Below are 20,541 nucleotides of genomic sequence, written 5' to 3' on the forward strand. Positions count from 1 at the left end.
CACCTGTTCCCATGGCTGCGCCGGATCAGGCCACGGAGAGGGCATTGTACGGGGTGCAGCCAGTTGTTGAGCACACTGACCACACGCAGCGACCATGTGGGAGATGTCCGAATCGATACCGGGTCAATAAACATGCCTGCGGGCCAGTCCGAGAAATCCCCCAATGGCTTTCATGCAATAGTTTGAGAACATCTTTGCGAAGAGAAGCTGGCACCAAGACCAGTGGAGATGCGCCATCCGTGGCCAGAAGAACAACACCCTCACGAACAGACAGACGAAGGCGCAAGGCATGGTAGTTGCAAAGGGGATCCGATGCCGCGGCCCTTGGTCCTGTCCGGCCAACCCCGTTGAACAAAACCGATCACCTGACGCAGGACCGGGTCCCGCGCAGTAGCCGACGCAACCTGCGAACTTGTAAGCGGAAAACCCTCTACCGCACGACGTTCTTCCTCATCAATGTGGAAACAGAGTAGTTCATCTCGATCGAAAACCGGGTCGGGGCCCATCGGCAAACGCGACAACGTGTCAGCGTTGGCGTGCTGGGCCGTGGGGCGATAGTGAACCTCATAGTGAAAGTGAGACAAGTATAAGGCCCAACGTTGCAGGCAGTGAGCCGCCTTATCCGGAAGCGACGCCGAAGGGCTGAACAGAGAGACCAGCGGCTTGTGGTCGGTGATGAGGTGAAACTTAGAACCATACAAAAAAACGCTGAACTTTTTTAGAGCATAAATGATAGCGAGCACCTCCTTTTCGATTTGAGAGTAACGCCGTTGCGCATTGTTGAGCGTCTTCGAAGCATAGGCGATGGGTCGTTCTGACCCATCCTCATACCGATGGGCGAGAACAGCCCCTAGGCCATACTGTGACGCGTCAGTCGCCAGAACCAAGTGCTGACCCGGACGGAATGTGGCAAGACAAGGCGCCGACTGCAAATGAGCCTTCAGGCGAACAAAAGCCTGCTCACACTCGTCGGACCAACAGAAAGGTACGTTTTTGCGTAACAGCTGATGCAGAGGATGAGCCACCGCCGCCGCGGATGGAATGAATTTGTGATAATAAGCAATCTTGCCTAGAAACGCAAGAGGATAAGTGTCAATGAGACTCTGAGCGTTGACAGTGGCTTTAAAATTGCCACACAATCGCAAACTCCCGTTGGGTTTAGAAACCACCACGATTGGCGATGCCCATTCTTTGACCGTAGTAGATGGCCGGGGGAGAGCGGTGATGGCCGCACATGCTGACGTAGAGGACGTATACCTTCACGGGACAAGTGGAAACCAAGATACACAATGGAGGGTTGGAAGAACTGTGACTTGTCCAGATTGCACTTCAACCCAGCCGAATGCAGAACCCGAAATAATGAACGCAAATTGCGAAGGTGCTCCTCAGTGGAGGCCCCCGTGACAACAATGTCATCCAGGTAGTTGATGCAGCCAGGAATGGAAGCCGTGAGCTGTTCCAAAAACCGCTGAAAAATGGCCGGCACGCTAGCGACACCAAATGGTAACCGCTGGTACTGATACAACCCACAAGGAGTGTTGATGACGAGAAATTCCTTGGAAGACGCATCCAACGGCAACTGATGGTACGCCTCTGATAAGTCAAGTTTGGAAAAGAACTGGCCCCCAGCGAGCGTGGTAAATAACTCCTCAGGACGGGGAAGAGGATAAGTGTCAATGAGACTCTGAGCGTTGACAGTGGCTTTAAAATCGCCACACAATCGCAGACTCCCGTTGGGTTTAGAAACCACCACGATTGGCGATGCCCATTCGCTGGAGGCAACAGGAAGGAGAATCCCTGAAGCTGTTAACCTGTCTATCTCAGCCTTGACAGGTGCACGCAACAGCATCGGAATAGGGCGTGCCCGGAAAAACTTAGGGCGAGCTGTAGGTTTAAGAGTAATGTGGGCTTCAAAATCCTTGGCACGACCCAGACCAGCAGAGAACACGGACGAGAATTCAGAACACAATCCATCCAGCTGTTGATACGGAATATCCTCAGATATGAGGTGCACATCATCATCAATGGAGAACCCAAACAACTGGAAAGCATCATACCCGAACAGATTTTCAGTGCCCGCATGATCCACCACGTAAAACGTGAGGGGCTGAACAACAGACTTGTAAGCAGTGGAAGCATCAAACTGGCCCACGATAGGAATTTTCTGTTTATTATAAGTTCTCGGATTTCGCGTAACTGGAGACAAGGGAGGGGAGCCCAACTCCAAATACGTGCGAGAATTAATGAGAGTTACTGCAGAGCCAGTGTCCACTTGCATGCGAATGTCTTTATCCAGAACACGAACAGTAACAAACAACTTATTTGTTTGAGAAAGCACACAGTTAACATCCATGTCCGATACCTTGTCCTCGTCGACAGGAACGTGAGGGGACTGACATACAGAAGCAATGTGGCCTTTTTTCCTACATGAATTACACGTGGCCCAAAGTTTTGGACACGCGGCCCTGTCATGCTGTATGAAACAACGTGGACAAGAAGGAAGGGCGGAACGAACCTGTTTCTGTGGTTGCTGTTTTCGCTGCGAGTGTTGCGGCCCAACGCGACGTTGTTTACGCGAGTGAACCGCCGCCACATCATCGTTCTCCTGGGAAACAGGCAAATTGTCCGTGTCGAAAATTGACTGTACAGTGCCCACATCACACCACGCGTCTATTTGCGCACCAGCAGCGTGAGACACTTCAAAGGATTGAGCGATGCTGAGAACTTCCGACAACGGCGGGTTTGGCAGTTGTAGGGCACGTTGCCGAACTTCTTTATCAGGAGCAAGCCGTAGAATAGCATCCCTAACCATTGAATCAGCATAAGACTCATCATGAGTGTCCATGACAAACTGACATTTCCTACTCAGACCGTGTAGTTCCGCCGCCCAAGCCCGGTAAGATTGAAGGGGCTGTTTACGACACCGGTAGAACGCCAAGCGGGCGGCAACAACGTGGGTGTTTTTACGGTAATAGTTAGACAATAAGTCACACATTTCTTGGAAGGACAGAGAAGCAGGTTCCCGCAGAGGTGCTAACTGAGATAGCAGCTGATAGATCCGTGGGGAAATCCAAGATAGAAATAACGACTTACACATCGGAGCGTCGACAACGCCGAAAGCCAAGAAGTGTTGCTGCAAACGCTTCTCATAATCCTCCCAGTCTTCAGCGGCCTCGTCGTAAGGAGGGAACGGAGGCGGAGAAGAGGACGACAGACGATGAGTAAGCGACGTCGACAACGCCTGAATAGCAGCCGTCAGCTGTGTTTGTTGTTCAATGAGCGCTTGCAGAAGCTGTTCCATGTCTGCCCAGACACAAACGCGCAATACTCCAACACTGGAAAAAAAATATCCAACCTCGTCGGCAAAAAGTGTTATAACCTTTAATTCACGAATAAATTGCGTGGATATACAAACGTAGAAACAATAGTGGGTTTCATGCTACCAACTCCATAGCTGTCACTCAACTGCCGTGCCGTGACATGAGGCCGGCGCCGTTCATAGCCAGGTGGCGCTCCCGCGCTCAGCCGAGCTGCGGAGCGCCTCTATCGCCGTGTTTGTGTACTGACGTAGCGGCATGTTTAAATCTCGTGGCACTGTCACAACAGTTTTATCTATAATGTGCACCAAATTACAAATGTAGAGCTGGCTCTACATAATGTCGTGCCCTCGGCAATTAGTATACTTGGTATTCCCACTGAAAAAACTAAGATTTAGTATAATATTTCTTCCAGAGCCATATAATCAAATCTACCTTAACTGGACATCGAGCTGTAGCTGTCTGAGTATTCCAGCAAAAAATACTCTTACTTAGTCTCTGCCATGTTGTTGTAAGACAAGAAACAAAGTGTGACTAAGGCAAAAAGAAAATACTTTCCATACAGTACCTACAAGGAACAGTTACGTCCAATGTCTAGAATACTGCAGAAGAAAAAATAAACTGCTTCAAAACAAGTGCAAAACAATGACAATAGTTCATTTCTATAATTTCAAAACTAGAGTGTGATCTAGAAGTTGGCAGGCCAAACGTAAAAATGATTCTCTTCACTTCTCAAGCTAATGCAAAATACATTTTACATACTTCATAGCCAAAGTAATAGATTGTCTACCAGAATTTATGTTACCACTCACTGTCATAGAAACACACACTGCAAATGTGACACAGTAGCAGGACATTTAATTTTGAAATTTCCCAGACATAATCTGCACTTATTGGTAAAACATATGTTGGCTTTGAAAATAGAAATGATACATAATGGATTTCAGAAATAGTGTTCGAAATATCTCTCAAATTTCTGCTTGATATACATAGTAAATGTGCCTCCATAACTTTTAAGTTAATCACGATTTTCAGTCAACTCTTGCTGGAACAGGACCACAAGAGAGAAAATACAATTCTTAGCTTATGTGAAGGGAAGAATTATTCTGGTTATGAGGCAGTCAACTGACGAAATATCGCTATGTATTTATGTTGATCTGTTATGTATTTTACTTGCAGTTCTTTCAGAGTTAGGGACAAAGTTAATAAACAGAAATAGGTAAATACACTCTAACCATATACAGACCAACTGAAACTGTTTGCCGAACTGCAATGAGACATGTGATGCAGACGTCAGACATGGAGAAGTTCTGTGCTCCGAGATCAAATAATACAACAATTATGATGTCTCAACATTTATTTTAGTAATGGTTTCAGAGATTTGATTATGAAAAAAAGGGAAGCAGCAGAACAGCAGCAAATCAACAGAGTAAAATGTTTCTTAGATGAATAAATTATTAATACCAAATATGGAGGCAGTAAAGGTACCAACACAATGTACAGTCGTCTATCTGCTATCATCCTGTCATTTGGACTGATGCACTGCACCTAATGAGAAAGCAAGATAAAATTTAAGTGAAGCATAGAAGCAGTGTGTACTAAGCTCTGATGAGATGAATGTGGACAATCATATCAACATGTTCAAGAGAGTTCTGTGCTCCGAGATCAAATAATACAACAATTATGATGTCTCAACATTTATTTTAGTAATGGTTTCAGAGATTTGATTATGAAAAAAAGGGAAGCAGCAGAACAGCAGCAAATCAACAGAGTAAAATGTTTCTTAGAAGAATAAATTATTAATACCAAATATGGAGGCAGTAAAGGTACCAACACAATGTACAGTCGTCTATCTGCTATCATCCTGTCATTTGGACTGATGCACTGCACCTAATGAGAAAGCAAGATAAAATTTAAGTGAAGCATAGAAGCAGTGTGTACTAAGCTCTGATGAGATGAATGTGGACAATCATATCAACATGTTCAAGAGACTGACACCACCATGGACCACATGGCGGGCTACATGTTGTTTGGCACATGGTTTATGTGAAAATTGGCAGCAGCCAATAGAACCAAAACGATCTGCACGCTGGAATATCTGTACACTAAATTAAAACATCTACAGCAGGCTTTCGAGAAAAATGGCTATTCAGGGAAAGAAGGAAACAGAATTCTATGACTAAATAATGGAAGGTCGAAGGACAAGCATGAAAAATAACGGTGGAAAAATACAGTTTCTCTGCCTTTTATTAATAAAGTAATAGATCAGATCGAAAAGATTTTACAGAAACATGACATCAGACTGGTTTTTACACCAACAAAGAAAACAGGTCAAGTACTACGATCTGTGGATAAATGCCCTCCTCTATTAGCATGTGGCATGTATAAAATTCTGTGTACATGTGGTAAAGTTTATATTGGAGCAACCAAGAGAAGTGTGGATACATGGATAAAGGAACCCAAAAGTCTTTGACAATTGGAGAAAATAGTCAAATCCGCTTTAGCAGGACATGCTGTTTAGCCAGGAGGTCACAAAGTGAAGTTTTCTGAAACAAAAATTTTATCTACAACAATGAACTATTATCCACAGCTATGTAGAGAAGCCATTAAAATACATAAACATAGGCAAAATTGTAATAGGAAAGTAGAGACCATGAAACTTAGCGACATTTGGACAGTAACTCTGCAGAATCGCCGTTGGTCTTTAAATATGTCTGCTTGTGTCTGTATATGTGTGGATGGATATGTGTGTGTGTGCGAGTGTATACCCGTCCTTTTTTCCCCCTAAGGTAAGTCTTTCCGCTCCCGGGACTGGAATGACTCCTTACCCTCTCCCTTAAAACCCACATCCTTTCGTCTTTCCCTCTCCTTCCCTCTTTCCTGATGAGGCAACAGTTTGTTGCGAAAGCTTGAATTTTGTGTGTATGTTTGTGTTCGTTTGTGTGTCTATCGACCTGCCAGCACTTTCATTTGGTAAGTCACATCATCTTTGTTTTTAGGTATATTTTTCCTTCGTGGAATGTTTCCTTCTATTATAACGAACAGTTTTTGTCTTTGACAAAATGACAATTCCAGAATGAGATTTTCAATCTGCAGCAGAATGTGTGTTCATATAAAACTGCCTGGCAGATTAAAACTGTGTGCCAGACCAAGACTCGAACTCGGTACCTTTGCCTTTTGTGGGCAAGTGCTCTACCAACTGAGCTACCCAAGCACGACTCACACCCCATCCTCACAGCTTTACTTCTATCAGTACCTCGTCTCCTACCTTACAAACTTTGCAGAAGCTCTCCTGCGAACCTTGCAGAAGCAGCACTCCTGAAAGAAAGGATATTGCGGAGACATGGCTTAGCCACAGGCTGGGGGATGTTTCCAGAATTAGATTTTCACTCTGCAGCAGAGTGTGTGCTGATATGAAACTGCCTGGCAGATTAAAACTGTGTGCTGGACCGAGACTCGAACTCGGGACCTTTGCCTTTCGCGGGTAAGTGCTCTACCAATATCCTTTCTTTCAGGAGTGCTAGTTCTTCAAGGTTCGCAGGAGAGCTTCTGCAGAGTTTGGAAGGTAGGAGACGAGGTACTGGCAGAAGTAAAGCTGTGAGGACGGGGTGTGAGTCATGCTTGGGTAGTTCAATTGGTAGAGCACTTGCCCGCAAAAGGCAAAGGTCCCAAATTCGAGTCTCGGTCCGGCATACAGTTTTAATCTGCCAGGCAGTTTCAAGATGACAATTGATAAATAAGTTTTATCTTTGACAAGGTCCATCAGTGATTATCACATGTAACTCCTGCCACATCCCTTATTCTACAGTATATATCGAGACAATACAGCAGACTGATGGCACCTTAATTAGTTTGGTAATTTACCTAATTTTTCACTTGGGTTGTTACTAGTGTAGAAAATTGTCAGTCAACACTTTAGGCCAGATTCAGCACCTATTGTGGTCACTAGATGAGTTACAGGAACAAGGTGAAAACTGTGGATTGACAGGACAACACTTTTATAAGTTGCTATATCCAAAGCATGCAGTGCAGTTAATGTGTTCTGATAATACAGCTAGAATAGCACAGTGTAGCCTCGGTGAACTTGGGGGCTATTTGTGTAAGAAAGTGATACCTTCTCTGTAGATATTGCAGGAATTAGTACAAAGGGACTACTGGTGGGTATCAGAAAACAGGGAGCTGTTAGCACGGTACATGTGGAATATTAGGCACATAATAAAGGCATTATATTTACCACAGAGTGAAGCAGAGGTTGAAGGGGTAAGTCCAGACGATAGGTGTTGGTTGTTGTTTGTGGAAAGGCCAACTCATTCACGGATTTACAAGGCAGACACATGTGTACACGATCCATTACACAGATATGAATCTGAAAGATATCATGTGAGACAAAAAGGAAACTCCATCTCATACGTAGGGACACCTTTGATACGAGCAATATAGCTCATTACAAAAATTACCTCAAAATACTGAAGAAGGTTATCCCGAAATCTAAACACCTGCATTATGAGATGAAGATAAATAAAAACAATATGGGATATAGTTAAATCAGAGACAGGTAGGACCAGAAATGAGGAGGTACAAATAGTTCTAAAAATAAATGATCCCTAGTAACAAACGCATGTTGCGTTGCAAACCATTTAAACAAGTATTTTGTCTCTGTTACTGATAGCATGGGGTTGTCAGGTTCAGTAAATAATGCAATGGAATATCTGAGACCAGTGCACACAAGCAATCTCAGTAAAACGGAATTGACACTTACTTCACCCAAAGAAATAGAATCCATCATAAAGTCCTTGAAATCAAATCCTTCTAGTGGTTATGATAACATATCAACAAAGTTAATAAAAGAGTGTTCATGTGAGCTTAGTGATATTTTAATTTTTTTGTAATAATTAACCACTTGTCACAGGAACATTCCCGGACTGGCTTAAATATGCTGAAGTTATAACTCTCCACAAGAAAAGGGACAAAGAAATGCCGTCAAATTACCAACCAATCTCACTTTTTCCAACTTTTTCAAAAATCTTTGAAAAGGTTATGTTTAAGCATCTACTTAAGCACCTTAGTAAAAATAACATACTGTCAAAGTCACAGTTTGGGTTTCTTAAGGGTTCTGATATTGAGAAAGCTATTTACACTTACAGCGAAAATGTCCTTAATTCATTGGACGAAAAATTAGAGGCAACTGGCATATTCAGTGACCTGTCAAAGGCGTTTGACTGTGAGAATCACAGCATTCTTTTAAGTAAATTAAAATATTATGGTGTCACTGGTAGTACTGCAAAGTGGTTTCAGCCATATCCTACTAATAGAAAACAAAGGGTGTCATTATGTAACACTTCAGCAGTAGGCAATCAGACATTAACTGACTGAAGAATTGGTGTTCCCCAAGGTACCATACCAGGTCCACTACTGTTTCTTGTGTATATTAATGACCTCTCATCTGTTACATTACCAGATGCCAAGTTTGCCTTATTTGCAGATGATACAAACATTGCAATAAATAGTAAATCAAATATAAATTTAGAAAGGGCAGCTAATCAAAGTTTTACTGACATTAATAAGTGGTTCATAGCCAATTCACTGTCATTAAACTTTGAAAAGACCCACTATATGCAGTTCAGAACTTCTAACAGATTTCCTTCTGGTGTGTGTATAAAATATGATGACATGGAAATAGGAGAAGCTGAGAGTGTAAAATTCTTGGGATTACAACTTGATAATAAATTCAATTGGGAGCAACATACACTCCTGGAAATTGAAATAAGAACACCGTGAATTCATTGTCCCAGGAAGGGGAAACTTTATTGACACATTCCTGGGGTCAGATACATCACATGATCACACTGACAGAACCACAGGCACATAGACACAGGCAACAGAGCATGCACAATGTCGGCACTAGTACAGTGTATATCCACCTTTCGCAGCAATGCAGGCTGCTATTCTCCCATGGAGACGATCGTAGAGATGCTGGATGTAGTCCTGTGAAACGGCTTGCCATGCCATTTCCACCTGGCGCCTCAGTTGGACCAGCGTTCGTGCTGGACGTGCAGACCGCGTGAGACACGCTTCATCCAGTCCCAAACATGCTCAATGGGGGACAGATCCGGAGATCTTGCTGGCCAGGGTAGTTGACTTACACTTTCTAGAGCACGTTGGGTGGCACGGGATACATGCGGACATGCACTGTCCTGTTGGAACAGCAAGTTCCCTTGCCGGTCTAGGAATGGTAGAACGATGGGTTCGATGACAGTTTGGATGTACCGTGCACTATTCAGTGTCCCCTCGACGATCACCAGTGGTGTACGGCCAGTGTAGGAGATCGCTCCCCACACCATGATGCCGGGTGTTGGCCCTGTGTGCCTCGGTCGTATGCAGTCCTGATTGTGGCGCTCACCTGCACGGCGCCAAACACGCATACGACCATCATTGGCACCAAGGCAGAAGCGACTCTCATCGCTGAAGACGACACGTCTCCATTCGTCCCTCCATTCACGCCTGTCGCGACACCACTAGAGGCGGGCTGCACGATGTTGGGGCGTGAGCGGAAGACGGCCTAACGGTGTGCGGGACCGTAGCCCAGCTTCATGGAGACGGTTGCGAATGGTCCTCGCCGATACCCCAGGAGCAACAGTGTCCCTAATTTGCTGGGAAGTGGCGGTGCGGTCCCCTACGGCACTGCGTAGGATCCTACGGTCTTGGCGTGCATCCGTGCGTCGCTGCGGTCCGGTCCCAGGTCGACGGGCACGTGCACCTTCCGCCGACCATCAATGTACTGTGGAGACCTCACGCCCCACGTGTTGAGCAATTCGGCGGTACGTCCACCCGGCCTCCTGCGTGCCCATTATACGCCCTCGCTCAAAGTCCGTCAACTGCACATACGGTTCACGTCCACGCTGTCGCGGCATGCTACCAGTGTTAAAGACTGCGATGGAGCTCCGTATGCCACGGCAAACTGGCTGACACTGACGGCGGCGGTGCACAAATGCTGTGCAGCTAGCGCCATTCGACGGCCAACACCGCGGTTCCTAGTGTGTCCGCTGTGCCGTGCGTGTGATCATTGCTTGTACAGCCCTCTCGCAGTGTCCGGAGCAAGTATGGTGGGTCTGACACACCGGTGTCAATGTGTTCTTTTTTCCATTTCCAGGAGTGTATTAACAAACTGCTAAAGTGCCTAAACAAGTCTGTGTTTGCAATGTGAATGATGTCAGAAGCATATAATAAGAGTAATGAGTAGTGTAAATCCAAGAACATCATGTCAAAATCTGTTCAAAGAACTGTGCATATTAACCACAGCTTCTCAGTATATTTATTCCTTAATGAAGTTTGTTGTAAATAATACATATCTTTTTCCAACTAACCGCTTAGTACACAGTATTGATACTAGGAATAAGAACAATATACATAAAGATTTAAAATCACTTACTCTTGCCCAGAAAGGAGTCCAGTATTCAGCAAGGCATATTTTCAATAAGTTACCAGAAACCATCAAGAGTTTAGTTTCAGACAAGGCACAATTTAAACATAATTTAAAAGAATTTTTGGTGGCCAACTCTGTCTATTCCATCCATGAGTTTCTCAACAAGTGCAGTAGACCATTTTAATGAAATTTTATTATACTTTAATTTTTGACAATATTTGGTTGTAACAGCCAAGTAACTACCTACTGTGTGAATGATGGATATATGGAAAGCAGATGTAAGTCTTAAGTCTGTAAATAGTGGAAGTTTAATTTTAAATCTTGTACATAATCTGACTGTTCTTAACTGAGGATCACTGAAATGAATAATTTACTTTAATTTTTGACAATACGTGGTTGTAATAGCCAAAAAACTAGCAAATGTCTGAATTATGGATTTAATGAAAGCAGATGTAAGTATTAAACCTGTAAATACTAGAAGTTTAAATTTAATTTATGTACATAATTTTAATATTTATTGACTGAGGATCATTAAAACTAATGAAACTCAAGTTTTACTGATAACATTTTTGTAATGTGTTTATCTGACATGTTCCGCACCCAGGATGATTCCCTCTTTTATGGGTCTATGGAATGAATAATTAATCTAATCTAATCTAATCTAATCTAAAGGCCGAGACCGGAATACAGGATTCAAAGGTGCCTATAGGAGGCAGAAAGGGCTGCCTTACACATAACAGGATGCCATGTACACATTTTAGATGTGGGAGTCCTGACCATTTCCAATGAGACTGTCCAGGCATCCAGCAAAAGAAAAGCGAGAATTCTGACTGACTAGAGGCCAGTAATAGGGGCGAGGTTAAGGTGAGTAGACCCTTAGTGTGTAATAAGGCAGTGGCTCACATTCAACCCTTCTAAGGTAAAGTTTGCACAATCACAGATGTCATTTTTGGAACACACAGTTTCTCCCCAGGGTATTGCTGTTGACCAAAGCTGCTTTAAGACTGTGCACAACTGTTTGCCGCCTAAGAGTCCCAAGGCTATGGCAAGGTTCATTGGCATGATTAATTTTTTCCAAAAATTCACACTTAATTTTTCCCAGATCGCTAGTCTACTGAGTTAAATGAGAAAGAAAGGAAGGAAATTTGAATGGGGTCCACAGAGGAATGGTGGAGGGGGAGAGGAAAGGGGGGGATTTCTCAGAAGGGTGGATTATCTGCAGGAGGTGTCATAAATCAATTAGCAGGACAAAAGGTTAAGAGAAGAGGAGGGGGAAGGTTCGGGATTTTCTCAGGGTGGATTATCCCCTGGATGCATCTATGTCAGGCGTAGTACCTCTTCTTTTATTAGAACACTATTCAAGGAGAAGACCGATAGGGTATACCTCTCTCAGTTTGCCAAGATTAGAAATTTTATATTCAGTTTACAGACTGGAAAGGTTGGCTGTACTGTTTGCTTTGCAGAAAATCTGTACATCCCTGGAGCACCACCCATTCGTTGTTGAAAGTGATAACCGCGCCCTTATTGGGAACGGGGATGACCAAGGTGGATGGGGTGTATTGCAAGAGTAGCAATTCGGATCTCTGCCTCCAGTTTAGAGTGTGTCATATAGGTGGAGGGTATAAAGCTGTTGCTGACAAACATAATTTTATGTTCGGGAAAGAGGACATTGAATCATACAGTGAGTGGACATTTCAAGGAAGCAGTAAGCACAAAGCAGGCTTCTTTGTGGCTATCCTCACCTATCTCCTGTGGTTGTTTACATACAGTGCAGAACATCAGGATTCCAATGTTAGGTTACAAGAAATTAAAGAGATGATAAAGGGAGGAGAAAAGGTTAAGCCCTACTGTTTAACTGTAAATGTTTTGAGCTGTCCAGTCAGGGGAAGTAAACAGGACAAAATAGCTTCACCTCTCAGCCCTGGAGTAGTATATTTACTATGTAAATATTACCGAGAGTTGCTAGTCAGTAGCCATTTAGGAATATTTAAAACACAGCTGAAAATTCAGGAAACTTTTATATGGCAGATCACAGACAAGGGAATTAAGGGGTGGGTACAGTTTTGCAAAGTCTGTGCAATGAGTAACCAAATGATGAGAACACGGCACAGAGTGACTGCTAACTTCTGAAATAGTGACGTCACCCATGCAGATATTATACATAAATTATGTAGACAATCTTCTGCAGTAGCAAGTCGGGAATAGGTTCATATTAATTTGTGTGGATATCTTTACCTGCTTTTGCTGGTTATTTCCGAGCTGTGATATGACTGCACATGGCACTATAAATTGCTTAAAGTCCTTGTTTGGTACCCTTGGGCAATTGCAATATTTAGTCTCTGATAACGCTGCATCATTCAAGTCGAGACTGTTTCAGGGTTCCGGTTTCGAAGGGGGACTGCACATACTGCTACAATGCCTTACTGTCCAAACCCACCACTTGAGGAATGAGTCAACCGCAATTTGTGTTCTGCCCACATAGCACACCAATATGAAGACCTTTCCTGGTGGGTCTATTCACTTCAATGGTTAGCTTTTGCCTTCAACATGATGGTACATGAGTCTCAGAAACAGATCCCGCTAGCCTTATGTTCACATGTGAGCCCAATATGCCAATAGAAAATTTGTGATAAATCAACCCACTGTTAACTGAGAAAAGTGATACAATGCAGATCTGAGACTACAGGAAGAGGGCACGAGTTAATCTGAAGAGCAAGAAGCACAGAATTATAACAAGGGAAGATGTCCTACTCACCTCAAACAGGGTGACGGATCTGGGTGCAGAGCTTTCAGGCAGTCAGTAAAGCGAAAGATAAAATAATGATGAAGTTGTTGCCCAGATTGAAGGTGATGGTACAACTCTTCCTGTTTGCAACTCCAGTCACCCTTTGCATTAAAAACCCACATTGTAATTGAATTTTTTTGGGTATATTTATCCCAAGTTAAACCCAATACTAATTATGTAAGAAAACATAATAAGTGATGTGTATGAATTTAAGCCTGTATAAAGAAGGGGAGCAACTGTTTTGATAACCAATGTTCAGTAATAGTGTTCAATGAACTGGTGCAACTGTGAGAAAATCATCATCTCCTGTGTATATTATATATGTACATTACAATCTGTATTTTTAAGCAAGGCGTAGTTAGATCTTCACTACCTCTACTCATGCTATCTTCCAATTTATCCTTAATTGGAGATGTAACAACACTAAAGAAAAGGACCTTTAGCAATTTAATTTAACTGTAGTATCCTGTGCAGTGGCGGCACTAATATTGTCTTCTCGAGTTCCCTCACTAGGAAGCTCCTACCTCATCTAGCCATTTTGGGGACGGGAGTATGTGCTGTGATGGACACAAGCACCATTCTGCAGCTGCCACCTGCGCTAGTTTTTAATTTTGCAGTGGCCACACAGAGTGACATCCAGCCATGAGAGTACTTGACTGGCAGACAGAATGATTGCTGTGGCTGAAGTGATGGGACACTGACACTGGACAAGCAACCGGGCTGCTGATATAGAGCAAAAGCTTTACCCTGGATGATTTTGGAAGTCTTGCCGAATGTGATGGGACCAACTTATGTGGCCATGTCAAGAGGCATCCTAATGTAACTCCCAGCTACTCAAGAGGATATCTGAAGAGTTTCTGTAGAAAGAGGTGGTGAAGGCAATCTCTCAATTTGCATATCTGTGAAATGATTGATCAAATTTGAATGTTAAATTGTTTCTCTGTGTTATATTGGTGCCAATGGCAGTTTTAATGTAAGTTTTTAATTTCAGGATTGTTGTGCCAAATTCTTAAAGGTTTTTGTTATAATTTTGGTAGTTGGGGACAACTGCTATTTTCCTGTTTTCTTAAGCAGCCATAACTGTTAAACTACATTCAATGTGCTTTTTAATTGAACCCATGGAGATGATTAAGTTTGGTTCTAATTTATTTGTTTTAATAAAGGTTGTTAAGTATAAACCACTTAATCAACCAGCCCTTCCACTCTCCTCTCACACTCTTACTCACATTCTTTATTATTTCAACTGTACTGACCACTGGATTATAAAGTCAAACATGTGATACTGCACTAGGGTGCAGATGTACACCAAATCAGTCAGCACTGAGCCACAGTGGTTGGTAAACTGAAAGGGCCACAGCTCCCAAACATTCTCCAAAGACCGGAAAATACATTCCACCTCAATATAATAGATGAGATAATTTTATAAATGAAACATTTGCAGTCATGAAAACTTATTGATTAATCCCTGTTGGGTCCTACATAAAATCCACAAGTGAATTACTAATAACCATTATTTGTTGAACATAGTTCACACCAATTGTAATAAATAAATAAATAAACAGCAGAACTGATCCACAAAATTACTACAAATGGTCTATTCGAGACAAAGTGACCTTCTCTACAGCAATGAGTCTGGGTTCCCTAAACAGTGAGTGATGTGAAACCTATCCTGTACTCACCATACGTGATACTCCTACAATGGAACCACAGTAGCTTGGATGACTAACACTGAATAAAAATTAGTTTAAAATAAGGAGATATGTATGGTCTACCACCCATCAAGGTTATTTATCCATAAACCTTAATATTTTAGCACTATCAATGTTCAAAGGTTAACGAATCAATGACTACAGAAGCATATGTTTCATAAATCAGATATCATATGGAAAAAGCTAAATATTTGCTTGAAACAACATGCAATACTTCAAGACTCAGATTCGCCAAAATAGATGCTGCTGGGTTTCTGTACAATCTTCCCCTACCAGTAACTGAAATGTGACTGTGGAGATTCAAGGAGGTGATTGAAATACCCCAAAATGGAAGTTCTACTTTGGAAATATAATACTAAATATTGCATGTGTTAATATTTTTTGCCAAATCACTTATGATTCTTATGAACCTTCTGTGACTTTTGCTTCTGCAGTATTCAAATTTGTTAACCTTTGATCATTGATTGTGCACAAATGCACAGTTTCACAGATATCTGACACTGATGAGTGGCAGAGAAGACACTTCTCCAAACTTAAAAACTATTTTTATCTGGGTTAAGCCATGTCAGCTGGGTTACTTTCCTTGTGAGAGTTATGGATATGACTTGGATTTGGTATTACGACACTTTTCAGAAGTTTTTGACTCAGTATGTTTTTTTGGAGACCTAGTCATGAATGTGACAGTCATAACATGTCATGAATGGATAAAGAAGCATCTACAGTTACTTAATTTCATACCTGGTATCCTCATGGATGTGTAAGAGAATTGTTACTGTTCATGTTATACATTAATTGCTTAGCAGATAGTATTAGTTGCAGGCTCAGCTTTTAGCAAATGATGTATCTATGACAAACAGTCATTCAATAAAGAATTGTAGGAATGTCCAGCTGGTTTTCAACAAAATATCAGTCTCATACAAACCAATGCAGTAATGTTGCACTACGGTGTTAATGAGCCACAGCAAAAGTCAGACCTGTCCTACCAGTGTCTGAGCGTAAACAAATTGTAGAGATATGAAGTTGAACTACTAGATAAGCTTAGTCTTGGGTAAAACAAATGGCAAGATTTAATCCATTGATTGGCCACCAGGAATTTTCAGTTTGGCTGTGAAGGAGACTGCTTATGCCATACATTAGAGTACTGCTTAATTGTGTGGGATCCAAAACTGGTTGGACTAACAGGGACCATTAAACTTGTGCAAAAGAAAGGGATAGCAGAAATGGTTGCACACCTGTCTGTTCTGTGGAAGATAATAATGGAAATTATGGTAAAGTATACTGATAAGATAACAAAATCCCATGAAATATATTTACAAAAATATAAGACTCAGTTATCCGGACAAAATCTTCACATACCTTTTGAACACCATATATATCTGCTGAAGAGACTGCAGAAATAAAAACTTACAGCAGGGCATGGAGAAAGGCATGCAAGTAATCATTCTTGTCAAGCTCCATCTACGAGTGGAACTGTTAAAGAACTGCCTACAAAATACCTTGCCACCTTAGTATATAGATATACAAGGGACATTCCAAAAGCAACTTTTGTCATTGTTTTTGAAAGAGAATGTGGTACACCAGGTGACACAAACTAGTGCCAAACAAATTGACATCCATTGCTAGTTTAGAAAGAGAAGGGGTGCCAGTGTTGGAAGAATGGTGTGTGCACAGAGCACCAGAAAAGAGAGAATAGCAGTAAACTGGTGTAACTGAGGTTATTAGAGCACCTATCATGATGGCAGACATGTGCACTGACAATGTGATCACCAATGTAAATGTGTGTTGTTATCTGGTGCGAATGGGTACATGGGACTTGTGTGTGAATGCCTACAGACTATCCCCATCTAGTCTCGGGATGTCACTTCCAAACCAATGCTGAAGTGCAGCAGGCTGTGCAAAATTTTCTTGCATCCCGAGGCAACAAGTTTTACCAGAGTGGATTTTTTTTTTTTCAAACTGATTGCACGCTATGACAAATGTCTTAATATTGGTGGTGACTATGTCGAAAAATAGTGCAAGATGTATAGTTTTTGATGCCATGGTGTATTTGTTTTTGGCAATCAAGTTCTGTCATTGTTTTTCAAACAGAAACGTGTTTTCAGAACATCCTTTGTAGTTTAGTTTACTTTTTGCGTGGTCTATGAATCACATTCACAACAACTCAACTGTGATCTGGAACTCATCAATAGTTTCCAAATAAGATACATTTTCTCCATTGAAACACTGCTACATTATGAACATTTATGTAACCAGATTTTTTATCTTAATATACACCAAAATTTGACAAATGTAACCCAAACACATTCAGAAATTCATAGTTGTCAAATAGAAAGGCTTTCAATTGGTTTTTAAAACTTTCATTATTTACCTGCAACTTTAATTCATAAAGGTGATCAAATATTTTTGTTGTAGCATACTTTGCAACTTTCTGTGCAAGAGTTAAGGTAATATTGGAGATAGTGGAGGACATTTTTGTGCCTATTTAAGGGTGCTGCTGTTTTCAAATAATGTGACTAACTCTTCACAACAAAGGGTCATAAAATACTAAACATACGTGAGGCTGTTTTTACAATGCATAATTTTTTAAACAGCTGTGTACATGAAATGAAATGTCATGTGGCTAGGGCCTCCCGTCGGGTAGACCGTTCGCCTGGTGCAGGTCTTTCGATTTGACGCCACTTCGGCGACCTGTGTGTCGATGGGGATGAAATGATGATGATTAGGACAACACAACACCCAGTTCCTGAAGCGGAGAAAATCTCCGACCCAGCCGGGAATCGAACCCGGGCCCTTTGGATGGACAGTCTGTCATGCTGACCACTCAGCTACCGGGGGCGGACAGCTGTGTACATGACATTTGAGGATGGGCACCAGATTTACTCACAGTTCTTTTCTGTATGATGGATACTTTATGTGTACATCCAGAAATGACCCAGAATGATACTCCATTTGACATCAATGGATGGAAGCATGTAAAGTAAGCTAATTTTGCAATGCTTTCCAGTATCAAATGACATGCACAGTGGACAACACTGAACCCAAAGGTTTGAGAAGATATATGATATTCAGTAAAAATTCTGAGGGACATTGCTACCCAGGAACACTGAACAGTTAGTTTTACATCTTTCCTTTCTCCTGTGATGTACATATATTGATAGTGACCTATTTGCCTTGCACTGTACTGCATGAACTGTGATTCATAAAGAGTAAGTCACGCAATATATCATTTACCGACAAATAATCAATAATACTTCTGAATATTTGATTTATAGTTCCTTTTACCTCAGCATGCCAGACTGAAGGAGATTGAGGGAAAGAAGTGAGACAGATTAGGGCTCAACATCTTGCAGGCGTCAAGATCTTTACAGGGAAAGGATGGAAAGAAAATCAGATGCAACCTTTTCAAAGCAACTGTCCTGCATTTGGCCTATCCAAATCAGGGAAACTCCAAAAAATTTAAATATGGGTGGTCATACAGGACTCTCAACTCCTGTCTTCCAGTATCTTAACCAGTGTTCTACCTCACTCAATCCAGTTCAGAAACCAGCAGTTCAGATAGACTGAAACCCAATTCCTGTATCTCTATCACACAAGACACACCAGAAGCTTACAAATAAGGTACAAGGCTAGGATATGTGTGGGGGCCGGTAACATTCCTTGCAGATCACCTAATAAATAACAAGACGAGGAGTTAATATCCACACAAGTCACCTTCCATCATGCTGTGCACATTGGTTTGCAGACAATGTAAAGACAGATGAATTTTGATACTTACCAAAGATTCTTCCTTTATGAATATGTCTTCAATCTCTTGATTTGGAGATGTGGATGGGTCAGTTTCAACCTGAATGAAAATAAATGAGAGGTACAGGTGCAATACAGGCTACAAAAATACAGAACAAATGGGTCTAAACAACATAAATGAATATCTCATGACAACTGAAAGTCTGTGACAGACTGGGACTTGAACCTAGACAAAATTACCACAATAGTCAGATGTCTGACAAACTGTCCTAGCCTGATTCAAACTTTCATTTGTCACTGATGTTCCCTCCTACAATTCCACAATCCTATATCCTGAGGTTCTGCAACCATGACGTGTGGTACAGAACACAACAGCAGCTCTAGGGGAACAGAGTTGGTGAACCACTGTCACCTAGCCTCACACAAAGGATGGACATGAAGTTAGTTAAATGCTGCAATATTAAATAATTGGGTCATTACGGATGAAATCAATGCATCATATTTCAAACGCTCCTGCTTTGAGGGAATCACTGAGATTGTATACATGCTGAATTTAGCTGTACATGCAGTTTACTCAGCAAAAAATTTACAACAAATTTAAAATTATTCAAGAGCAGAAAGCATATCCTTTGCTTTACTCATCTTTACGGATCTATGTTCTCATCTATTGTTGATTGTAGTCATTCCATTATTTACTTAAAGCACTGGATTTTGCTATTTTGTATGCATCAAATGTGGAATTGGAGATTTCTGAGTTAAATCCAATATGCAATTTTACTTATTCTTGGGTTTGTTTATATTTTCTTGAAGACATATCATTCAGAATGTGTTTCTACTCTACAGTTCAGAATGTGATTCCACTCTACTCAAGTCACCACTTCACATACTGCTGGCCATACTATTACCATCATGCCTGCTACCCAATGAACAACAACCATAATGTAACAACGTCTCATTCCAAAACACAGAGTAAAAACCATATGTAACAGTATAAATTCTTATGTAAGTTAACAAGTAGTCATTGTGCTACTCTTGACAATAATTTAAGGTTCTGAAAGCTAATTCTGTGAAGTGAAACTATTATTTTGGATTTTTTTTATTCTATACTGTAATTAGAAAAGGCAAATATAATTTTGCTACAACTATTTTTTGGATGTGATGCAATGACCCACATACCTATTATTTCCATAATCCATACAATAAAAGTAAATCTGTAATGGTTTTGTCTGAATTTTTTAGTACAAAAATGACAAATTAAACTTATCAATACCGTACGGTGACATAAACTGAAGAGACTGTTAACCATCAAAACAAACTCGCATGCCTTCAACATATTTCGCATTGTAGGTTCAGCATATCCTGAAAGTTTTCACTGGCATAATTCATGTTACTCTATCTACACCAATTTCATTCGTACCAATCTCTCCACTCATTTCTGCTCTTTTAACTCATTTCAGTTACATGATATACACACAGCTCCTGCAACACAAGCATAAGAAGTGTTCAGTACCCGCTGTATTAGGCACCTCACTGTGCAGCTGCAGGTTGAATGTCGGGAATCAG

General features: G+C 41.5%; 1 protein-coding gene across 2 annotated transcripts in view; it reads right to left on the reverse strand.

Annotated features, from left to right (window-relative positions):
- The window catches only part of LOC126106719 (uncharacterized), a 150,120-nt gene that overhangs the window by 113,390 nt on the left and 16,189 nt on the right, over positions 1-20,541 (reverse strand). For both annotated transcript variants that reach the window (XM_049913099.1, XM_049913100.1), the window contains one exon: positions 19,010-19,078. In XM_049913099.1, the coding sequence (XP_049769056.1) occupies positions 19,010-19,078 (69 nt within the window). The remainder of the gene's footprint in view (positions 1-19,009; positions 19,079-20,541) is intronic.

The sequence above is a fragment of the Schistocerca cancellata genome, chromosome 10 (assembly GCF_023864275.1).
Source record: "Schistocerca cancellata isolate TAMUIC-IGC-003103 chromosome 10, iqSchCanc2.1, whole genome shotgun sequence".
In the NCBI taxonomy this organism is placed as follows: domain Eukaryota; kingdom Metazoa; phylum Arthropoda; class Insecta; order Orthoptera; family Acrididae; genus Schistocerca; species Schistocerca cancellata.